General features: G+C 37.8%; 1 protein-coding gene across 7 annotated transcripts in view; it reads left to right on the top strand.

Moving 5' to 3' along the window:
* Nucleotides 1-19,886, top strand: part of bcl9 (BCL9 transcription coactivator) — a 141,401-nt gene that overhangs the window by 110,072 nt on the left and 11,443 nt on the right. For 5 of the 7 annotated variants that reach the window (XR_012365600.1, XM_055204597.2, XM_055204599.2 and 2 more), the window contains 2 exons: nucleotides 10,725-11,125; nucleotides 16,495-16,829. Coding sequence is in view for 6 of the 7 variants with exons in the window: in XM_055204597.2 (XP_055060572.2) it covers nucleotides 10,782-11,125; nucleotides 16,495-16,829 (679 nt within the window). In the remaining variant the exon portion in view is untranslated. Of the gene's footprint in view, nucleotides 1-10,724; nucleotides 11,126-14,183; nucleotides 14,299-16,494; nucleotides 16,830-19,886 lie in introns of those variants that run through there. The other 2 variants (XM_055204600.2, XM_055204601.2) reach the window with 2 other exon arrangements.

The following is a 19,886-nucleotide window of genomic DNA, read 5'->3' as shown; positions in this document are numbered from 1 at the left end:
GACGGACAATTTAGATTTAAAATGTAAACATTTGACTAGTAACAGAAACCATATTTAATTAAATGGGTTGATAAATGTGGAAAGCTGTAACACGTAGAATTCCCTTACTATTTTACATCTGCAATAATTTTATTTTGCCATAATCAGACCATCAGTCACAAGGCCATACAATTTTAAGTTGGTTTTGCAATAGGGTGGACCTGAAGGCCTACATCTAATTTAAAATGACTTAATTTTACAATATAGTACTGGTTAAATGAATTACATTATGGTTTTTGAGTCATGGGTTGAATAGTTTTCAGATAAGCAAAAAAGTGATGTGGGAAAATAAAATAAGAACAAATCAAGACATTACAAGCATATAAAATAGAAAAGAACAAAGTTACAAATAAAGTAAGATCTAACAGTATTGATTAGGTAGAAAAATAGTATCAAATTAATATAACACTGTTTTCATACTATAAATTAAATATAATTAATCTTTTTAAAGCTATAAAAGTGATTTCCTTTTGTCTTTTGTAGTTTGATTAACATTATGACTCAAACATAAGCATTTCTTATGAGACGAACTGTCCCTTTAACAACGGAGAAGCGATCTATACACTGACACATGATCAACTTCTCACTTATAATAAACGACTGTTTTTATGAGACTACTTGCAGAGACTGTGGTATTACAATAAAGTTTGTGCGTATATCTCCTGTCAAGCCCAAAACAATATGCGTTTGCGTGATTTTTGAATTTGTGCGCGTATGCGCACTGAAAACAGTTCACTTTAGCATCTTTGTCGCTCAAATAGTCTAAAATCGCTTAAATGTTACTGTAAACGGCAAACTTTCTTATGAACTGTATTAGTAACAGTATGTTCTTATTACAGCATTTCATGCAATATTTTTGCAGTTTCACCATATTTACATTTAAGTACTTACAGCCGTAGACTAGTAGACCAATGTGTCTTACAAGCGAGGAGTACGTCCATAATTCGTTCCAATCCATTCCAACAAAAATCTTTTAGGTCACTTTGCAGTGTCAGTCTATGTAGATGTGTTGTTTTAATTGATTGACGCATTAGAATTCTACAATGATAGTTTTACAGCGTTTTGTGTTGACTTTACGTCCCGAAGGCAGTCGCTCTACGCATCTTCAACAAGCTTGTATGACGAAGAACACAGAAATGCGGATGACATCACAGTAGCGCGAGAGCCGTTCGAAAGCAGACTTCCTTATGGCTTCTCGATTCACTCTCGTGATACTTTGATGTCACCTGCCTGCTTGTCGGTTTTTGCAGCGCAGCATGAACAAACAAATCTAATGTCTGGGATACATGTTTGGATGACGGCGACGGGCGCGTCTTCAAACAACGCGCGCATACCCCCCCTCCCCCCAAAAATGTTTTCTCATCGAATCTACATGATTCACGTGGGTCACCTTTTTTGGATTCAAAACGGCGAATTTCGCCGAAAGGTGAGGGATTTTCATGCCTGATTACACCTGAAAAAGTCCTTGAAAGGTCCTTGAATTTGAAGTTGACCAAGGTGTGGGAACCAAGAACATTGCAATCTGATTAAAATGTTTGTTTGCATGTACAGTCTATATAATATGAACCCAAACGCAAGTGTTCAGACAGGGTTGCCAGGTTCGTCTATAAAAACCAGCCCAATGTACACTGAAAACTAGCCCAAAATACCAATAACTAATTAACAAAATCCTTTCATCTTTAACCCCTAGAAAAAATAAACTTGTGGAAGCTGTTTAAAAATAGCCAAAATCTGAACCCCGCCAAAAAGTAGAAGACTTGGCAATGCTGTGCACACCATCTCTTGTCGAGTTCACGCTTTATCTTTAAGTAAATGTTCAAAGTTGAGTGAGAGAAAGCTGTTTTTTACACATTTTTTAGATGAATACGCAATTTTCGAAAGGCACAACTAGGGATGCTCCGATCGATTGGCCGATAATGCTTGCTATGTTTCTCAATGAATTACGGTGAAATGCCGCTACATCCAAAAGCCAGGGGGCGCTCTCGTGCAGAAACTCAAAATGCGCTGTAGACGAAGAACAATACACACGCAACTGTGATGACACGCAGCTCCATGAAATGGCTGAAGGATATATTTATATTGCTGTTCTTCAAACCTTTTCAGGTATTTTCATAATAATAAAGAATATGTTTAATAATTATGTTTGATGAGTGTTGCTTTTTCAAATGCATGTTATAAACGACTCAAACTAACAGTGATTTTAGATCGATAGGGACTTACTGATCAAAAGCCGTAGTAAATGAAATAACTTAGCTGTAATAAGATCGGCTGTCCGATTCAGAATAGTGATCGGCCACGTATTATTAGTGGAGATCGCCATTGATCGGAGCATCCCTAGGCACAACGCTACTTTATTGCTTTATGTAATGTTATGAAAGTACCTTACAGAATGTACAGTGTGCGACTCCATTACCTTAATGTGTGTTGCAATTGCCTTGCTATTGCATGTTTCTGTGACAAGAATCTTGTGATGCGAAAATATGAGCAAAATATTAGACGTAAACTTAAGCACAATTCTTCTGCGCATGTGCACAAGGTATTTTTGCATCCAATTGAAAAATGATTGCATCCTAGATCGGACTACACCACCACTTTCAATACGATCAATATTTAGCATCCAACCGACCTGAATCGTATCGATTAAGGTGTTTACATGGTGTTAATCTGATCGTGCATCAATACGATTACAAACAGTTTAATTGGTTGCATATAAACGTAGCTATTAAGGTAGACACATCCTAAACCTATCCCTTAGTACAGCACCTACTGAGGTCAGATAACTCGATGGTCGCATAACACCGGCTGTGTGCCAAGCAGTGAAAAAACGGTTTCAACCAATGGATTACGAATTGTGCAGTGAACATTTAACGTTCACCCTAGCCTTTGAAAAAAAAGTCAACACATTGGAGGTGAATTTAATATTGCCTTTAATATTGATATTTAAATGGATGTGACCTCTCCTGACCTCTCTCACAACTAAATATATTAGATTTATTTTATTTATTTAGCTCCTCACTTTTCTTAATTTTATTGGACAGCTCATAGCCATTTCTTACTCTGTTTTAATTTTAAGTATGTATTAAATTGTATCACGACCCTTGTATCGGGATCGCATCGTATCGCCAGATTGTTGCCGATACACAGCCCTACTGTAAAATATAACATTGACATCTTCAATATTGACAGAGTAAGGCCACGTCAAAAATTGAAACCAATAATATGATTCAATTATGAGACTTAGTCTGGATATTCTTAAACAGAATATGTAATTTAAGTTTAACAGAGGTTTCATTGTGAAAGCCGTTCCAGTAGCCGTTTCAGTTCAAAGTCTCTGTTTTGTAATGCAGAATATCTCAATTGTGCAAAAAAATGTGCATGTAAATATGTCTGTGCCTTTAAGCGAGGATGCATGCTAACGGTACATGCCGACTGGTGGGTGCGGGAGTGTGTTTTTGGCTGTTATAGATCCAGGGCCTGTCGGTCGGGGGTTGCCTTGGCAACGGTGTTGGTGGGTGTGCGTGCATGAAGAGAAATGTCTCTGGCGGGCTGGAGCTGGCTTGACTGCCATGCTGCTGCCACTGAACGCCTTTAGAGCCGGCATAGCAACACACCGTACCCTCATGCCGCGCTGTATTGAAATCGGAGAATGTCAGCATGCAACTGTGGGTTCCAAAGGAGAGTGTGTGCCGTGCGAGGAAGCCATGCATTAAGTGACAAAAAATGAAATGGCTGCCTCGCTTGACTTGTGGTCATTTTAATTTATAATGGTTTGTTTTGAGTTTACAACTTTTTATTATTACAGGACACTACTTTTTGCTCTTTAGCTTTCAAAACTCCTTGACCATGGGTTTGGTAACTATTGCTATTGTTTTGGGTTTTATTAAATTGTGTTTTGTGTACAGCACTTTGGTCAGTGTTGGCTGTTTATAAATGTTAAATGCGTGAACGCATGAAAATCTGACTTTTTCCATGTTTAAGTGCTATAATTGGGTCCCCGGTGCTTCTATCAACCTGGAAATTGTGAAAAAGATCAACACAGTAACTTTACTTTTGGTAAACCATTCTCTGTAAGCATGTGAACAAATAGGACATTGGAATTTGGCTCCCCTTGTGATGTCAGAAAACGGCACATTTTTGCTCATACCCACAAAGTGGCAATTTTACCATGTTATAATAAATTATCTATATGGTATTTTGAGCTAAAACTTTACTTATGTGTTCTGGGGATACCAAAGAATGATTTTACATCTAAAAAAATTCTTGTGAAATGTCCCCTTTAAGGTTTAATGTTTTTTTGCTTGTTTGAAATTTTAGATTTAGACGCACACTTTCTTAAAAAAAATTCATCATTTGTTTTGTTTGCTGCGCATTTTTTACAATAACTTTACAATAAGGTGGTATTTGTTAACTAGTTAATGCATTAGCTAACATGAACTATCATTGAACAGTACTTAAACAGCATTTATTAATCTTAGTTCATGTTATTTTAGCATTTGCTAATATATTATTGCAATCAAATGTTTAAACATTAGTTTTTACTCGCCACCATGTCATCCAAAATGTTGATGTCTTTCTTTTTTCAGTCGAGAAGAAATTGTTTTCTGAGGAAAACCTTCCAGGATTTTTCTCATTTTAATGGACTTTAATGGACCCCAACACTTAAAGGACAATTCCGGTATTTAACACTTTGAGTCTCATTTCTGGTTTGTTTTGGATGAACTACAGTGATGGACACAGAAATTTTGACAATGGGTCGTGTCTTGACTTTTCGGCTGGTTTGGAAGCGTCTCTTGACTGCTTCAGAATGGAAGTCAGTGGCCATGCACAAACATGTCATTGAAACAACACTTGACGTTCATTTTCAAAACTGTACTACTCACCGAGTGGTTTGTGGTGTTCGTTGATGATTAAAAATAAATATATTGGCGCAATGTATGATTTTAATCCGTGTTGTTTGCTATAGTGGAACTATTTTTTCAGATACCTCACAACCGCGTATATACTTCCGCTCTATATTTGAGTCTGAAGCATGAATGAACGTAGTCCAACAAACTGTAATAAAACGGTAGTATACTTTCAAAATCAAGTTTATTTATAACTAGAGCCCGACCGATTTATCGTTTTGCCGATTTTATCGGCCGATATGAGCATGTCGCAGATATATCTGTATCGGCGTATAAGCCGCAGATATGCGCCAATATGAATGTTTGTTACAGAACACATTAAATGCATTTGAAAGATGTAAGTACTTGTTTGTCCAGCAGAGTGCGCCATACTGGTTGCTAATGGTGACCCAGATCACTCACTGTAGTGACACCAGTCAATCCCCCACCCCCTTCACTTCAGTCAGTCTCTCAGTTCAGGTGGCGGCAGTCATGCAGTGTCTTCTTCACAACATTGTTACACCTGGTATTAAGACGCGCTTTGGTCGATTGGATTATAAATGGACAAGAGAGACGCATTCCCGTTTACATTTGGTGTTTTTAATCCGTCTCTTTGTCGACTTGCGAGTTAAAACGCAAGCGGGAGAAATGACGCGAGACGGAGAAATGACACGTTTAAACTTCGCGCAGCCGTTGCACTTATATATCACTATATGAGATTACTGCTGCTTGTGTTGTTAGTTAACATGCTAATTTCAGAGCAATTGATTCAATAAGCTCGCGCAACTCTACACCCTTGCTAAATAAAAGAGGCGGAGCGAAGACGCTTTAGTTTTATAAAAGTCTAAAGTTTGCACGGAACCCTGGGTTTTGTGTTATAAAAACGTTGTGCATAACATTAAACATAGCGTACATTAGTATGTGCTCCGTCAAGCATTGTCTTACGGTGAGTGGCTAACAAATTTGTGAAGTACACAACTTACTGTAAAGCTAATAATCAATGACTTCATAAGTTTCTCTTTATATAAGCATCTCAAATGATGCAAGTTTTATGTCTTTTGTTCTGTTTGTGTTTTAAAGTTATTTATAATAAGTCAACTTTACAGTTTAGTGCACTGATATCCGACTCATTTTGGATAATAAAGTTTATTGTTAACTTCTTGCCTATAGTACATATCTTTGTCACATCAATATAAGTGTTGGATCACCACATTTGTGAGTGATCATTGCATTGCATTGTATTTATTCATATACAGTATATTATGTTAAAGTATATAGTGTATTCTATGTACAGTACTGTAGTATAATATACTGCAGTATATGTGTACTGAACTATAATATACACATAAAGATATCGGCCGATATATCGTTATCGGTCTTTTTTAACTCCCTTATATCTGTATCGGCATCGGCCCAAAAAAACGCATATCGGTCGGGCTCTATTTATAACACTTACACCATCGAATATGTTTTTTTCATCAGCAGAACAATAAAGAAGATATTTTGCAGAAACCCCAGTGCTCCGTCATGCAAGTCAACAGATCCGCACACTTTAAGAGCTAAAGCATATATATCCAATACAACAGTAATCCCCTATAACTCCGTGTGACATATTGACGTCTTGTGAAGCAAATCAATCAGTTTTTGCAAGAAACTGAACGTTATTTACAACACTATTAGCGTGAATGCCAAAGCAGGAAGCGTGCTTTCCGTTTGAGGTGATCTCTTCCACTAGTGCTGTTGGCTCTGGATGTTGGTCTCTCTGCGCCACCTATAGAGCGGGAGCGTGATGCGCACTTCCTGCTTGGCAAAAGCTCTGCATTAACGCTGTAAAAAAATATATATATTCGAATCTCAAAACTGAAAATCGAATGTCAACCCACGAATCGAATGTCAGCCCTACAAATATGGGAAAAATTTCTTCTGAGAGTAAACAGCCCCTTTTCTGTTTCCCGGCGGCGGAGTGATATATCAGCGAGCATTGCGTCTTCCTAGAGAAGTCAATGGAATTTTACAAAATGCCAAATAAAACACGACAGAAACTGTATTTCGCTACACAACTTGTTTTTAATTATCAACGAACACCACGAACCACTCGGTGAGTAGCACAGTTTTGAAAATGAACGTTAAGTGTTGTTTTAATGACATGTTTGTGCATGGCCATTGACTACCATTCTGAAGCAGTCAAGAGACGCTTCTAAACGAGTCAAAAAGTCAAGACACGACCCATTGTCAAAATTTCTGTGTCCATCACTGTAGTTCATCCAAAACAAACCAGAAATGAGACTCAAAGTGTTAAATACCGTAATTATCCTTTAACAGTTTTAATGCAGTTTAAAATTGCAGGATCAAAGGACTCTAAACGATCTCAAACGAGGCATAAGGGTCTTATCTAGCAAACGATTGCATATTTTTTATTTTTCTTGCCCAAAATTACACTTTTAAACCACAACTTCTCGTCTTCCTCCGATCCTGTGAAGCACTAGCGCGACCTCACGTAATACATCATCACGTCAAGAGGTCACGGATGACGTATGTGAAACTACGCCCCAGTGTTTACAAGTGTGGAGAAAGAGGACCGTTCCGCCGTTGTTATATGTCGAATAATACCATTTAACATCTTTGTGTCAGTTTATTGTTTAAAATGGACCGCAAAGGTGCGATTCATATATGTAACACATGACCTTTTTATTTCATTACGCAATTACGTGAGGTTGCGCTGGCTCGTCACACATCAACACATTAACATTTTGGATGACATGGTGGTGGTAAGTAAATTATCTGGATTTTTTTAAGAAAATTGACTAATCCTTTAACAAGAATTAATAAATGCTAGAAAACTACATTGTTTTTTTTCATGCATTTAACAATGTTAACTAGTACATTCTAAGTGTAAAGTTTTTTTTTTTTGCATCAATTTATGATTTGTTCCCTATATTAAATCCCACCAAAAGTTCTCCAATCTCGGATTAAATTTTGCTTGTCCTCCACTGTATAGTGTAACAGTGTAATATTTAAAACGTAAGGTTGCCTATTCATAACTGGCCTTTTATGAATTGTTTCATGAGTGCATATATATTTAATCTGTCTAATATTACAAATTAAATCACAGGCTGAGTAAGCACTAGAGTTTCTTTAGTTAAAGTCGGTGCTTGCTGTTAGCCTAGAGGGAATAGAGGAGATGCTTACATCATTTGGGTATTTTGGAAGCTGTCCTAAATATTTTCTAGATGACAACGCTGTCTGACACGGCAGCTTTTTGAGAGTATTCTCACATCTACACTGTAGGGGAAAAGCTTGAATTTCCAAAAGCTCTTGATCGGGTAAAGACAGAAGCAGATGAACTTTTAAGCAAAGGTGCGCTGGTGAAACACACAACTTATCTTTTGTGTTTTTTGTCTGTTTTCATGGATTTGGGCTAGTTATGTTTTGTTGATGCATAACCCAGATGAGGCTCACACTAGTTTCTGATCACCAGGGTTACAGTTATAACCAAATATATAAACAAACTCAACACTAAGTTTCATTTAGTATGTGAGAAGAGACTGTGGAGTGATAAGTGAGACTTGAAATGATACTGGTTAGCTTCCATTACACACAAATATTTTGACTGTAGACTGACACAGAATTGACCAATCAAAAGCAAGCATTACAGAGAGTTGTGATATTGCACAACACTGACTCCTTACACTTACAATTGACACAATAAAATGATCACGGGGTCCGGATTCATTCTTTTTGTCCCTGTGTTTGAAATATTTTGTATTGATGCACAATATTATCAATACTAATTACAGCTGTTGATTGCGTATACCGGCTATCGACTAAAAGTTGAAAATGTTGGCATATCAGCATAAATCCAATATTGTGCATCTCTGTAAAGAAGGTAAAGCATGTGCAGTTAAATTGTTAAAAATGTTGCATGTCCACAATGTTTTCTCATCTAAACTAAGATGTTAATTCGATCGCATTTCGATTTGCATTTTAAAGTAGACGCTATCTGACTATGCTCACGCTATTTAATGTGCACGCCCGCTGTACGATACCTCAGAGTTGTTCTCATCTGGTGTACGACCCCCTTAACTCTTTCGGTGCCATTTGATGAGTTATCTCGTCAATTAAGAGAAAACGCTTCCCTGCCAAAGAGTATTACGCCGATTATGCTTAATAAGCTGATAACGTGGACTGTGGCAGAGTCGAAGAAAATAATTCAAGATGGCGGAAAATGCGTATTTCTGATAAGTTTGGCATTTTATCTCATATATTTTGTTACTTTTATCGAGAAATAAATACTTTTAAATCCAAAAACATCGTTCTTGTAACTTAACAATACCTATGAAGTGACTTTTGATACCACTTTTAGATACTAGCTAAGGAACGCCCATCAAGCGGGTGCGTGTCGCTCACTTTTGTAGCTAATGTGACTGTAGGGTAAGACTGATGTTGTCGGTTTTTTGATCGACTATTGTGTACTATAGGCGGTGACGTCACTGCCTGCGAGAAACCTGACAAATTTCCAAGTCCCATGTAACCGCAGTTCTCTGCATAGACGGTTGGTTGCTTTGTATGTTAACGCATGAAAACAATTTTCTATAATGAGCAGATTTTTGAAAGTTATCCGCTTACTCTGTGTATGTAAATGCACTCAGTAACGAGTATTTCCGGCTTTCTGCAATACCACTATTATCCACCAGGTGGCTTCTGCAACTTATAAAATTCTGAAGTATCGCCCTAGGGCAAACAGCTGTATGTCCGTGTATGTTTTGAGGATCACTCTGAATCTGATCGCTATCAAAAGTCTTTAGCAAAAATGCAAGTATCTCAGCTTTTTGCTCAAAATTTGATGTTTTTGAAGAAACCGACCCATATTTAAGAAGTGATAAAAAGAGAACTAATGAAGGTAGGATGAAACGCTTTTTTGTTTGTTTGAAAAAAGAGCAGGGTTTCCCGCAGCTTTTCATCATTTCTTTTCATCATGACCCGCCCATTTGATTGCCACGTCCCCCGGACACACCCACCCACCTAACCGTACAACCTTAAACAACAAATTTTTCTGCGGGAAACCCTGAAGAGGGTCTTTTCTTTCATTTAATATATATTATATGTTTATATATTTAAAGAAGAACATTTTCTGGAAGGCATTAAACTTTTGTCAAAATCATGAAAAATACTGGTAACTTAAAAAAAAATACGCTCCCGGCGAAAGTTAAGTGTAATTTTCTCAATATTTAGATTTTTGCACGCATAACCAAATAAATTTTCAGATTTTCAAATTGTCGTATCTCCGTGATGATGTATACATTTCAATTTGAAAAAATGACCCTCGCGACTGGTTTTGTGGTATCTATTCAGAGCTCTTCTGTATGTCTGCATACATGTGAACTACAAACACAACTATAACGTTGTATAAAGTTTGTGTTTTTGTGGGTGTGTTATTATCTCTAATAAATTTATTACCATATTGTACTCTTACATTCTGTACCCATTAATCACTTTTATTGTTAATTCACCAACCGCACGTGCCGTTGTGATGGGAAAGTCTTGGGTGTGTGCTCTATACAAACAGTATTCAGTTAGACAAACAAATAACATGAACCCTATCCCAAACTGTACATTTACCGAGGCACATACACAACACAATATATACACAAAAATACACAATAGTTATGGCAGGGTTACTTATTGCATTGAATTGCTATAATATAACTCTAGGAAAGTTTCTATTAATGAAATGTAAATAACTTCAGCATTTCGTTTGCTGCCGTGGTCTTAAACAAAGCTTGTTTGTTTGTTTGCTTGCAGTGTGGCCAGGGGCTGTGAGGGCTCCTCGGGGAGACTCCAGACAAGCCCACACAGAGAATGCTGGAGGTGCAGGAGGAGAGACCAGCAGCAGCAGCCACAGCGACGGCCTCGGCAACCGCCACAGCTACTGGAACCGCGGGAAACGCTTCAGGCAGGAAGGAGAGGGCCAAAGAACGGCAGGAGGAGGGCCGGGACTGCAGCAGCCCTGTCGCAACCCCCAACGCCGGGCCCAGGAGCGGCCGGGCCAAAACGACGCCCACCGGTGCTCACGCGCACTCCCACAGACATACGCCCAGTCCGCACCAGCACTCTACTGCTCCTGCCTCTGTCGCCCCGGGACTGACGTCAATGCATTCCAGCAATCCCAAAGTGAGGAACTCTCCATCGGCTAACACTCAGAGGTGAGTGAACTCTACGTGTGCGAGATGTCCCATAAATCATTGCATTTAGCTGCAGAAACTAAGCAGCTGATTAATATATGAAGAGTTTGGTTCCAAACACGATAAACGGCATTTAAAAAAAAAAAGTTACAGCCAAAATCACTATTGTATCTGGTGAGTATTAAAAAGTCCAAAATACAATATACGCCGTTTTATTCTGTCATCTTTTCTCTCTTTTTTTCCAAACTGCGACAAACGCCAGTCCTCCTCTTCTGCAGAATGCAATAAATCCACTCAGCCAATCACAGCGCACCATTCCACGCATTCTAAACAATAATGGCGGCGCTTTAAATACACACATAATCCTAGTTTTCTTCATCTACTTTGTACTTCGTGATCAACAAAAAACTAAATAATACCTTTGATGGCATTGATAAACCTGTGGTGGTTTTCTGTGGCGGGGAAGAAACGTAAGCCATCAAAATCGAATGATTTACGTGAGAGGCACTCGGGCGAAGGAAAAATGCCGGCTATTGCTTGTTCTCCCGACAGCATCAAGCTTCTATCATGCTAACACATTGATCACAGGGGATCTTATGAAAAACTTTCCATTATTTTATGCAAAGTCAACGAATTCGAGCAAGACCAAAACATTTTACAGCTGATCGCTGTCAAAAAAGTTCAGCGACGACGTCCCAATAATGACAGTGTTCTTAATATGACAAAGTAAGTGTTTTGACTAATGCCATTTAATGTTTTTGAAAAAAAAACGTGCATTTATGGATTTATTGCATTTATTGCGGAATTTAATTTTTTTTATATAATAAATCTTAGAAAATAAAATTATGGATTTGAATTTTTTATGTTATTATAACCTAAAGATGCTATGTGAAAGTTTGTAACAGTAAATGGGTGATTCTCACGAAAACTTGGTTTTAAAAATTGTCAAGCATGAAAATGTAAAAATTGCTTAAATGTACTTTTTTTCCCACCAGACATTAAAAAACAAAGTCTGGAGTTAATGGGAACATTAATTTCAAAGCTTTTACTTATCATTTAACACTTTTTGTAACATAATTTAAAAAATGAGTCCTAAAAAATCTCATTACCGCAACAGTCAGAAAACATCAACACTGACATATTTTCAAAATGACATCATGACAAACTTGAAAGAACATAATTTGGAGATTCTGCACATGCATTTAAAATCAAAGTATTATGCTTCTATTAATTACATTAACATTTAATAAGCATCTGTTGCGGTAATGATAATCAAAATGTCGTGTAAGCATTCTGACAAGACAATATTTAAAATAAACTGTAAAAAAATGATCTTACCTGGTAGCCATCTTGAAGTAACTGGTCCATGTGCTTGGTCACTCAAAATCAAACTTTATTAAAATTCTGTATGTGTGCTTAAACTGTTCTCAAAAAGTGTTGCGGAGGATGAGAACATCAGGCATGGACACATCATTTTCCTAATTTTTCTTCATTATTATTATACATGAATATTCAGTAAATATTTTTTCTGTCATCTAAAGTGGTCTAGCAAAACATCCATTTATTTTTTTCTTAATATTTTTTTGTTAATTTGATTAAATTACAACATAACGCATGTTCAAACACATCCGGACACATTGCGGTAATGAGAATTTCAGCAGAAAATGAGATAAAATTTCCAATTATAAATTCTTATGTTGAAATAACACATTGTGCAAGATAGAACACAGTATTGTGTTAATTCTGATGCTTTTTAATGTTACTATATTACACATTTTAAAGCTAAAATCATTAGTGCTGTGGTGTTTCAATGGTTTCGTGAGAATCACCCAAATAGTGTTTTTCATCTTGTCACTTTCTTGGTATAGAAAACACATTTTTAGTCAAAATGGATTTATTGCGTTTTGGAACCAAACTCTTCATATGTTGATGGCGAACATCATTATCGGTTGGTTAGATTTGTGCACTCAGTTTGCACATTGACGAAAGGAGAGTATTGCACTCCCATGCTTTTTAATAAATTATAGAAACTACAGGGCTCTGAGTTCATTAATTTAAGAAATAGTCAACATATCCCTTACCAAAATAATTGTTTGTTACAGCCCTCGTTTTATAGCACGTCCCATCCTGGAGGTTGTTAGCAGTTTGAATGCTGTAAGACAAATGGATTGCGGATTAATTGTGAATAAAACTTATTAAAACATCAAGTCCTTGTACGCTCATAATGGTTTCATATCTCTTTAATGGAGGTCCACCACGCCAACAAATCATTTCCACCCTTCCTTATGGCCGCTGAGCGGTCTCTTGTGGCCGGCAACCAGCGCGATGAAGTAACTCTAGCAGAAATGAAGAGGGAGCTGTGCCCTAAAGGCGAAATGGACCTGGAGAGCTTCCAGAACCTTGTTGAGCATATGAGAAACTGACCCACTTCGGCTCAGCCGTAGCTTACGCATCCCACCCAGCGTTGGACGCTGGATCCAAAATGGCTGACTCGTTGAGATCTGGAGTTGGTTAAGGAGCCAGCGCTGGGGCTCCTGGGAGCCCTACAGTGAGCGCAACGGCATATATCCTAATCACGGGCTGTTTTGTGTATGTCTGGAGCAATTATTCGAAGCTGGATTTTACTGCTTGTTGGAAAGCGTTTCGCATTGTGCGTGTTGAGCTGTTGAATGTAAAAGCTGGTGTTAATCTTACTTTCTTGTTTGGATTTTTTTATGATGTCATCGGTGGATGTAGAATATGAGCAGTCATTCATAGGTCCAGCAATCCAGTCCTTTTCAATGGAGTTTACTTGTTCCTGGGTAACCAGGCACTTCCGAACTGCGGCGTCTGGTATGGACGAAGGCTAGCGTGTGGGAGATCTGGTTTGACGGGTTTTGATTAAATATTAACTTGGAGCTTTGTCAACAGAGAGCGGGGCAAGGACATTAGGTCAATGAGAGCACTGTAATTACGTCAATGGTACGCGTTAAGATTTCCCTCCTATTATTTAAAGGCATGTTTTCAGGGTGTGGCTGCAGTAATTGCCCTGTCAGCTGCAAAGAACGCAAATATGACTCGGCTGTCTCGGTTTCTTTATTCTGGTCTACATGTTTTGGCGGGTTCGTTTCCTACAGTTAGAGAAAGAACTTGTACCTTTTAGAACAATGGAAAGCAGTGGGATTGTAAGTTTAAACACCAAAAATTCAAATCAAGTAAGTTTATTTGTGTTTTTTGTTGTTTCAAGCAACTTTAAAGGAGGTGGTACCTTAATTTCCCCGTTGAGTTAAAGGTGATTGTGGCAAGACATCAAAACTTACAACTTTTTCTGGCAAAGGCGCATGACAATAAACATGTATTATTATTTACTTTTTTTCCAAAAAAGATTGATTGGGTATCTCATACTTCTAATATCCATTAACTAACATATTTTAACTCTTAAAGAGACAGTTTAACTAAAAATGAAAATTCTGTCATCATTTACTCACCCTCAAGTTTTTCCAAACCTGTATAAATTTGTTTGTTCTGCTGAACACAAAGGTCAATGGTGTCCCAGATCTGCTTGGTTAAAAACATTTTTCAAAATATCTTCATTTGCATTTTTCTGAAACATTTTTCAAAATATGTTTGTTCAACACAAACACATCTGGGGCACCATTGACTTCCATAGTTGGAAAAATAATGCAATAGAAGTCAATGGTGCCCCAGATCTGCATGGTAACAAGCATTCTTCAAAATATTTTCCTTTGCGTTTAGCAAAACAGATTTTGAAAAATTCTTTCAGAAAAATGCTAACAAATCTGGGGCACCATTGAGCTCATTGGAGAAAAAAACAGTGCGGGGGAAGTCAATGGTGCCCCAGATATGCTTGGTAGCATGCATTCTTCAAAATATCTTCCTTTGTGTTTAGCAAAACTGATTTTGAAAAATGTTTCAGAAAAATGCAAACAAATCTTGAGCACCATTGACCTCCATAGTGGGAAAAACAGTGCGGTGGAAGTCAATGGTGCCTCAGATCTGCTTGTTAACATGCATTCATCTAAATTTCTTCCTTTGTGTTAAGCAAAAGATTTTGAAAAATGTTTCAGAAAAATGCAAACAAATCTTGAGCACCATTGACCTCCATAGTAGGAAGAACAGTGCGGTGGAAGTCAGTGGTGCTCCAGATCTGCTTGGTAACATGCATTCTTCAAAATATCTTTCTTTGCGTTGAGCAAAACAGATTTTGAAAAATGTTTTAGAAAAATGCTAACAAATCTGGGGCACTATTGACCTCCATAGTAGGAAAAATAATGCAGTGGAAGTAAATGGTGCCCCAGATGTGCTTGGTAAAAAGCATTCTTCAAAATTTCTTCCTTTGCATTGACAAAACAGATTTTGAAAAAGTGTTTCAGGAAAATGCAAACACATCTGGGGCACCATTGATTTCCATAGTAGGAAAAGCACTGCGGTGGAAGTCAATGGTGCCCCAGATATGCTTGGTAACATGCATTCTTCAAAATATCTTCCTTTCCGTTAAGCAAAGCAGATTTTGAAAAATGTTTCGGAAAAATGCAAACAAATCTTGGGTACCATTGACCTCCAGAATAGGAAAAATAATGCAGTGGAAGTCAATGGTGCCCCAGATCTGCTTGGTAACATGCATTCTTTAAAATATCTTCCTTTACAATTAGCAAAACAGATTTTGAAAAATGTTCTGGGGCACCATTCACTTCTACAGTAAGAAGAAATAATACAATGGTGTTACCAATGCTTGGTAAAAATCATTTTTCAAACTATCTTGTTTTGTTTTGAGCAAAACAAAGTAATTTATACAGGTTTATAACAACAAGAGAATGAGTAAATGATAACAGAATTTTTATTTTTGGGTGAACTTTAACCCTTAGGCCCAGTTTCCTAAACAAGGCTTAGGTTAAAGAAATGGTTCACCCAAAAATTAAAAATTCTGTCATCATTTACTCATTCTCATGTTGTTACAAACCTGTATATTTTTTTGTTCTGATGAACCCAAAGGAAGATATTTTGAGAAATGTCTGTAACCAAACCATTCGTGGACCCCATTGACTTCCATAGTAGGAAAAAATTATTCTATTGAAGTAAATGGGGTCCACGAACGGTTTGATTACAAATATTTCTTAAAATATCTTTCTTTGTGTTTATCAGAACAATAAGTTGTTACAAACTTGTATAAATTTTAAAGTAAATGATGATGACAGAATTTAAATTTTTGGGTGAACTGTCCCTTTAAGCCAGTATTAGGCCTTAGTTAAATTATGACATTTTAGTAGCTTAACTTGAACCTTACTAACATGCTTTTTTTATACTAGTTTCCTACTTCCTCCTTGTTTATTTGTGCTAAACTGAAATCGTGTTGAGATCTTGACCATATCTACTTTCCTTTTCTTTCTCAGCAGTCCAAAATCCAAGCAGGAGGTCATGGTGAGGTCGCCCCCCGTGATGTCCCCCTCCAGTGCCGCACAGATGGACTCCAAACTGCCCAACCAGGGAAAGCAAGGGGGTGCCGGCAGCCAATCCCAGCCCTCTCCTTGTGACCCGAAGTCGCTGAGTGGAAGCCACACCCCCAAAGGTCCCCAGGGCCCTATAGGGAGTATGGGACTCAAAAATGGACAAGGCCTGAGTTCAGGCAATGGAGCTAAAGGCAAGATTAAAAGAGAGAGAAGCACTTCTGTGGAGTCATTTGAACAAAGGGATACAGGAACGCCTAGCAATGAAGGGGACCAGAAAGGTAACCAACAAATAGCTGTTGTTTCTCGAATTCAAAATGTCTCATTCGTTGTAGGAATGACTTAATAATGTGCTATTAGATGACCTCTTGGATTGTGTGGTTTTAATCATCTCCTGTATCTTGGTCAGGTAATTATATTAAGCGGTGACTTGATGTGCAGCTAGTTGTGTAGATCGTTCATGCTGTGGTAGAACACGCTAATGTTACTGCTTTGCTCTGTGGTTGGTTTTTAAAACATCTTGTATATTATTTTGCATATTTATGCGTTTGGCAGACAATTTCAAAAGCAATTATGAATGCGTGTGTGTGTTCTCTGGGAATCAAATGAACTTTGATCTACCCATCCTTTGCTCATATCATCATAATCTTAGTTCTGCATCATTTTATTTATCTTTACAAGTGCGAATTTGAGATTTCAAACATGGCACTACTTTGGCTTATTATTCTGCCCGTTTTAAAATATTTTTTGTTGCGTTGCTTTTTTTTCATAGGGTTTTGGTCTCAGATTTCCTTTTCGTTTTGATACTAAACATGGCATACTTCTGTTCAGATTGCCTTATTAAAGGGATAGTTCACCCAAAAAATAATTTTCTCATCCTCATGTTGTTACAAACCTGGATGAATTTCTTTTTTATGATAAACACAAAAGAAGATATTTTGATAAATGATGGTAAGCACACAGCTGGTGGTAACCGTTGACTTCCATAGTAGGAAAAACAAATACGATAGAATTTAATGGGTACCGTCAACTCTGTGCTTTCCACCATTTATCAAAATATCTTCTTCATCATTTATCTCAATACTTCAATAATATTTGTTTTCCTACTATGGAAGTCAATGGTTACGGCAGCTGTGTGCTTACCATCATTTATCAACATATCTTCTTTTGTGTTCATCAAAACTCATACAAACTCAAACATGAGGATGAGTAAATGATAACAGTATTTTTATTTTTGGGTGAACTACCCCTTTAATAAACCAGGATGCATGCATGTGACGTATCCCAAGGGTCACACATTTTCACTTTATTTCATGTATACCACCTCAGGGTTGCAGTAAACGCTGAACTGGTACACAAGAAGACATCCACACCCATGTATGTCGCCTAGTAGGAACATCACTTTAAAAACCTGGTTTGGGAATGTACCATCTGTCTTGCTAAATCAGGGGGAGCCACCCCCACCTCCTTTTTGTATACCGGACAGCCCAAAGGGCCATTGCTTGGTTGTAGTGCCTTTTGGATTTATAAGAAATTTTTCCTTGGCTGTTTTCTTAGTTCATAATACGCTGTGTCTAGTGTTTAGCAGTGCTATTCTATTAGTATCATAGACATCTTGCCAAGATACGATATATAGATTTTCTCAGGCAATTCTATTCTGGGGTAAATCAATTGATTTCTCAATGTTCAGACAGTGTCTGAAGATAGGGCTGTCACGATTATGAAATTTGGCTAACGGTTAATTGACTAATAAATTGTGGCGGTTATGACTAGGGATGTCCCGATCCGATCACGTGATCGGAAATCGGCCCCGATCACGTGGTTTCAGACTCGATCGGAATCGGACGTTACCTCCCGATCAGGACTCGGATACATATGCAGGGTTTAAAATCCATTAAAGGTCTCGCTCTGCTCCGCGCCAGTGTACGCGCTGCGCTGGTGCGTGTGAACTGATGAGGAGATAATAGGCTTGTTCGACTTAATGCAGCGCCATAAGAACCGGTAGCCGGATGACGTCAAAGTTCCGCGAGAGCGATTTAAAAGCAAACTCCTCCGTATGATTTCGCGGATCACTCTCGCGGTAGTTTGACGTCACCCGGCTGTCGATTGTTGCGGCGCCGCATGAAGTCGAACAAGCCTATTGACGTGCTTTCAGTCATAGGCTTCACACACTTGCGTGCAAGGAACCCACGACAAAACCGGGCTTTTACCGCTCATTTAAACTACGCGTTGATCGTTTTTGTCACCATGTGCTCAGACGCAGCTCCGCGTCTCAGAACCTCAAGAACGCGCATTCGCGCAGGATACTGTAGAGAGAGATAGAGAGAGAGGTAAAAATGGTGCCCAAGTGGAGAAAACTTAATAGAAGACTAGAAACAAAGTTTTAAAGTATGTCTAGCCACGTCACTCATCTCATTACAATATGTTAACTAGATAACTGGATACAACTGATTGTATAGTTTAATAAAATAATGTATTTTGATTATACAGATTAATTACGACCTAACTAAAGGTATTTTATAACTAACTGCTGACCAGCTTAGGGAATTTCTATGGCTAATTTATAAGACATGTTGCTGAATCAGTATGTTGTTTTTCTTGTTAATTGAATCTTTTTGGGTAGCCTATCTTATGCCTAGAATAAGTCAAGGAGGTTGATTCTTATAACTTCCTTCAAAGTTTGATCAATAGTGCATAATGACATGTGCAACAAATGCATATAGGGTGTCAGACTCATAGATTTGCATAATTTAAAGTTCAGGTTTTAAAGTTTGGGTCAACATGTGGCACAGCTTTAAAACAACTTATAAAATCCTATCAGAGGTCCAAAATGTCATTGAAACACACCAGTGGCTTTGCTGTCATCAGGATTAAACACGTTACCCCTCGAAGAACCCTCCCTCCAAACAGAGCATCCCCACAAAACAAATCCCAATTTAACCCCTGTACATATACTATATATATTCTCATTATTTTTTAACACATCTGTAGTTATGCGCTGGCACAGAGTTAGACTCTTTTGACTCCACACAGAAACAGCAATGCGTGCGGCATGACATAAGGAACATCCTGGTTGTTTTTTCGCTCTTATTTATTCTTTTTTTATGTATTATAGAAGTATCGGATCGGGACTCGGTATCGGCAGATACTCAAAATCAAATGACTCGGACTCGAGGGCAAAAAACCTGATCGGGACATCCCTAGTTATGACGATTAATTGCATGTTTTATTGTATTGACATTTTAATGCTAATACTTTTTTTTTCATTAAATAATTTTCACACATTGTTGTGATTATTTAAATGAAATCTTCTGGCAGTAAATATTAATACACAAGTA

This window comes from Misgurnus anguillicaudatus, chromosome 3, assembly GCF_027580225.2.
Source record: "Misgurnus anguillicaudatus chromosome 3, ASM2758022v2, whole genome shotgun sequence".
NCBI classification, from domain to species: Eukaryota; Metazoa; Chordata; class Actinopteri; order Cypriniformes; family Cobitidae; genus Misgurnus; species Misgurnus anguillicaudatus.
This window is presented reverse-complemented; position numbering and strand designations above follow the sequence as displayed.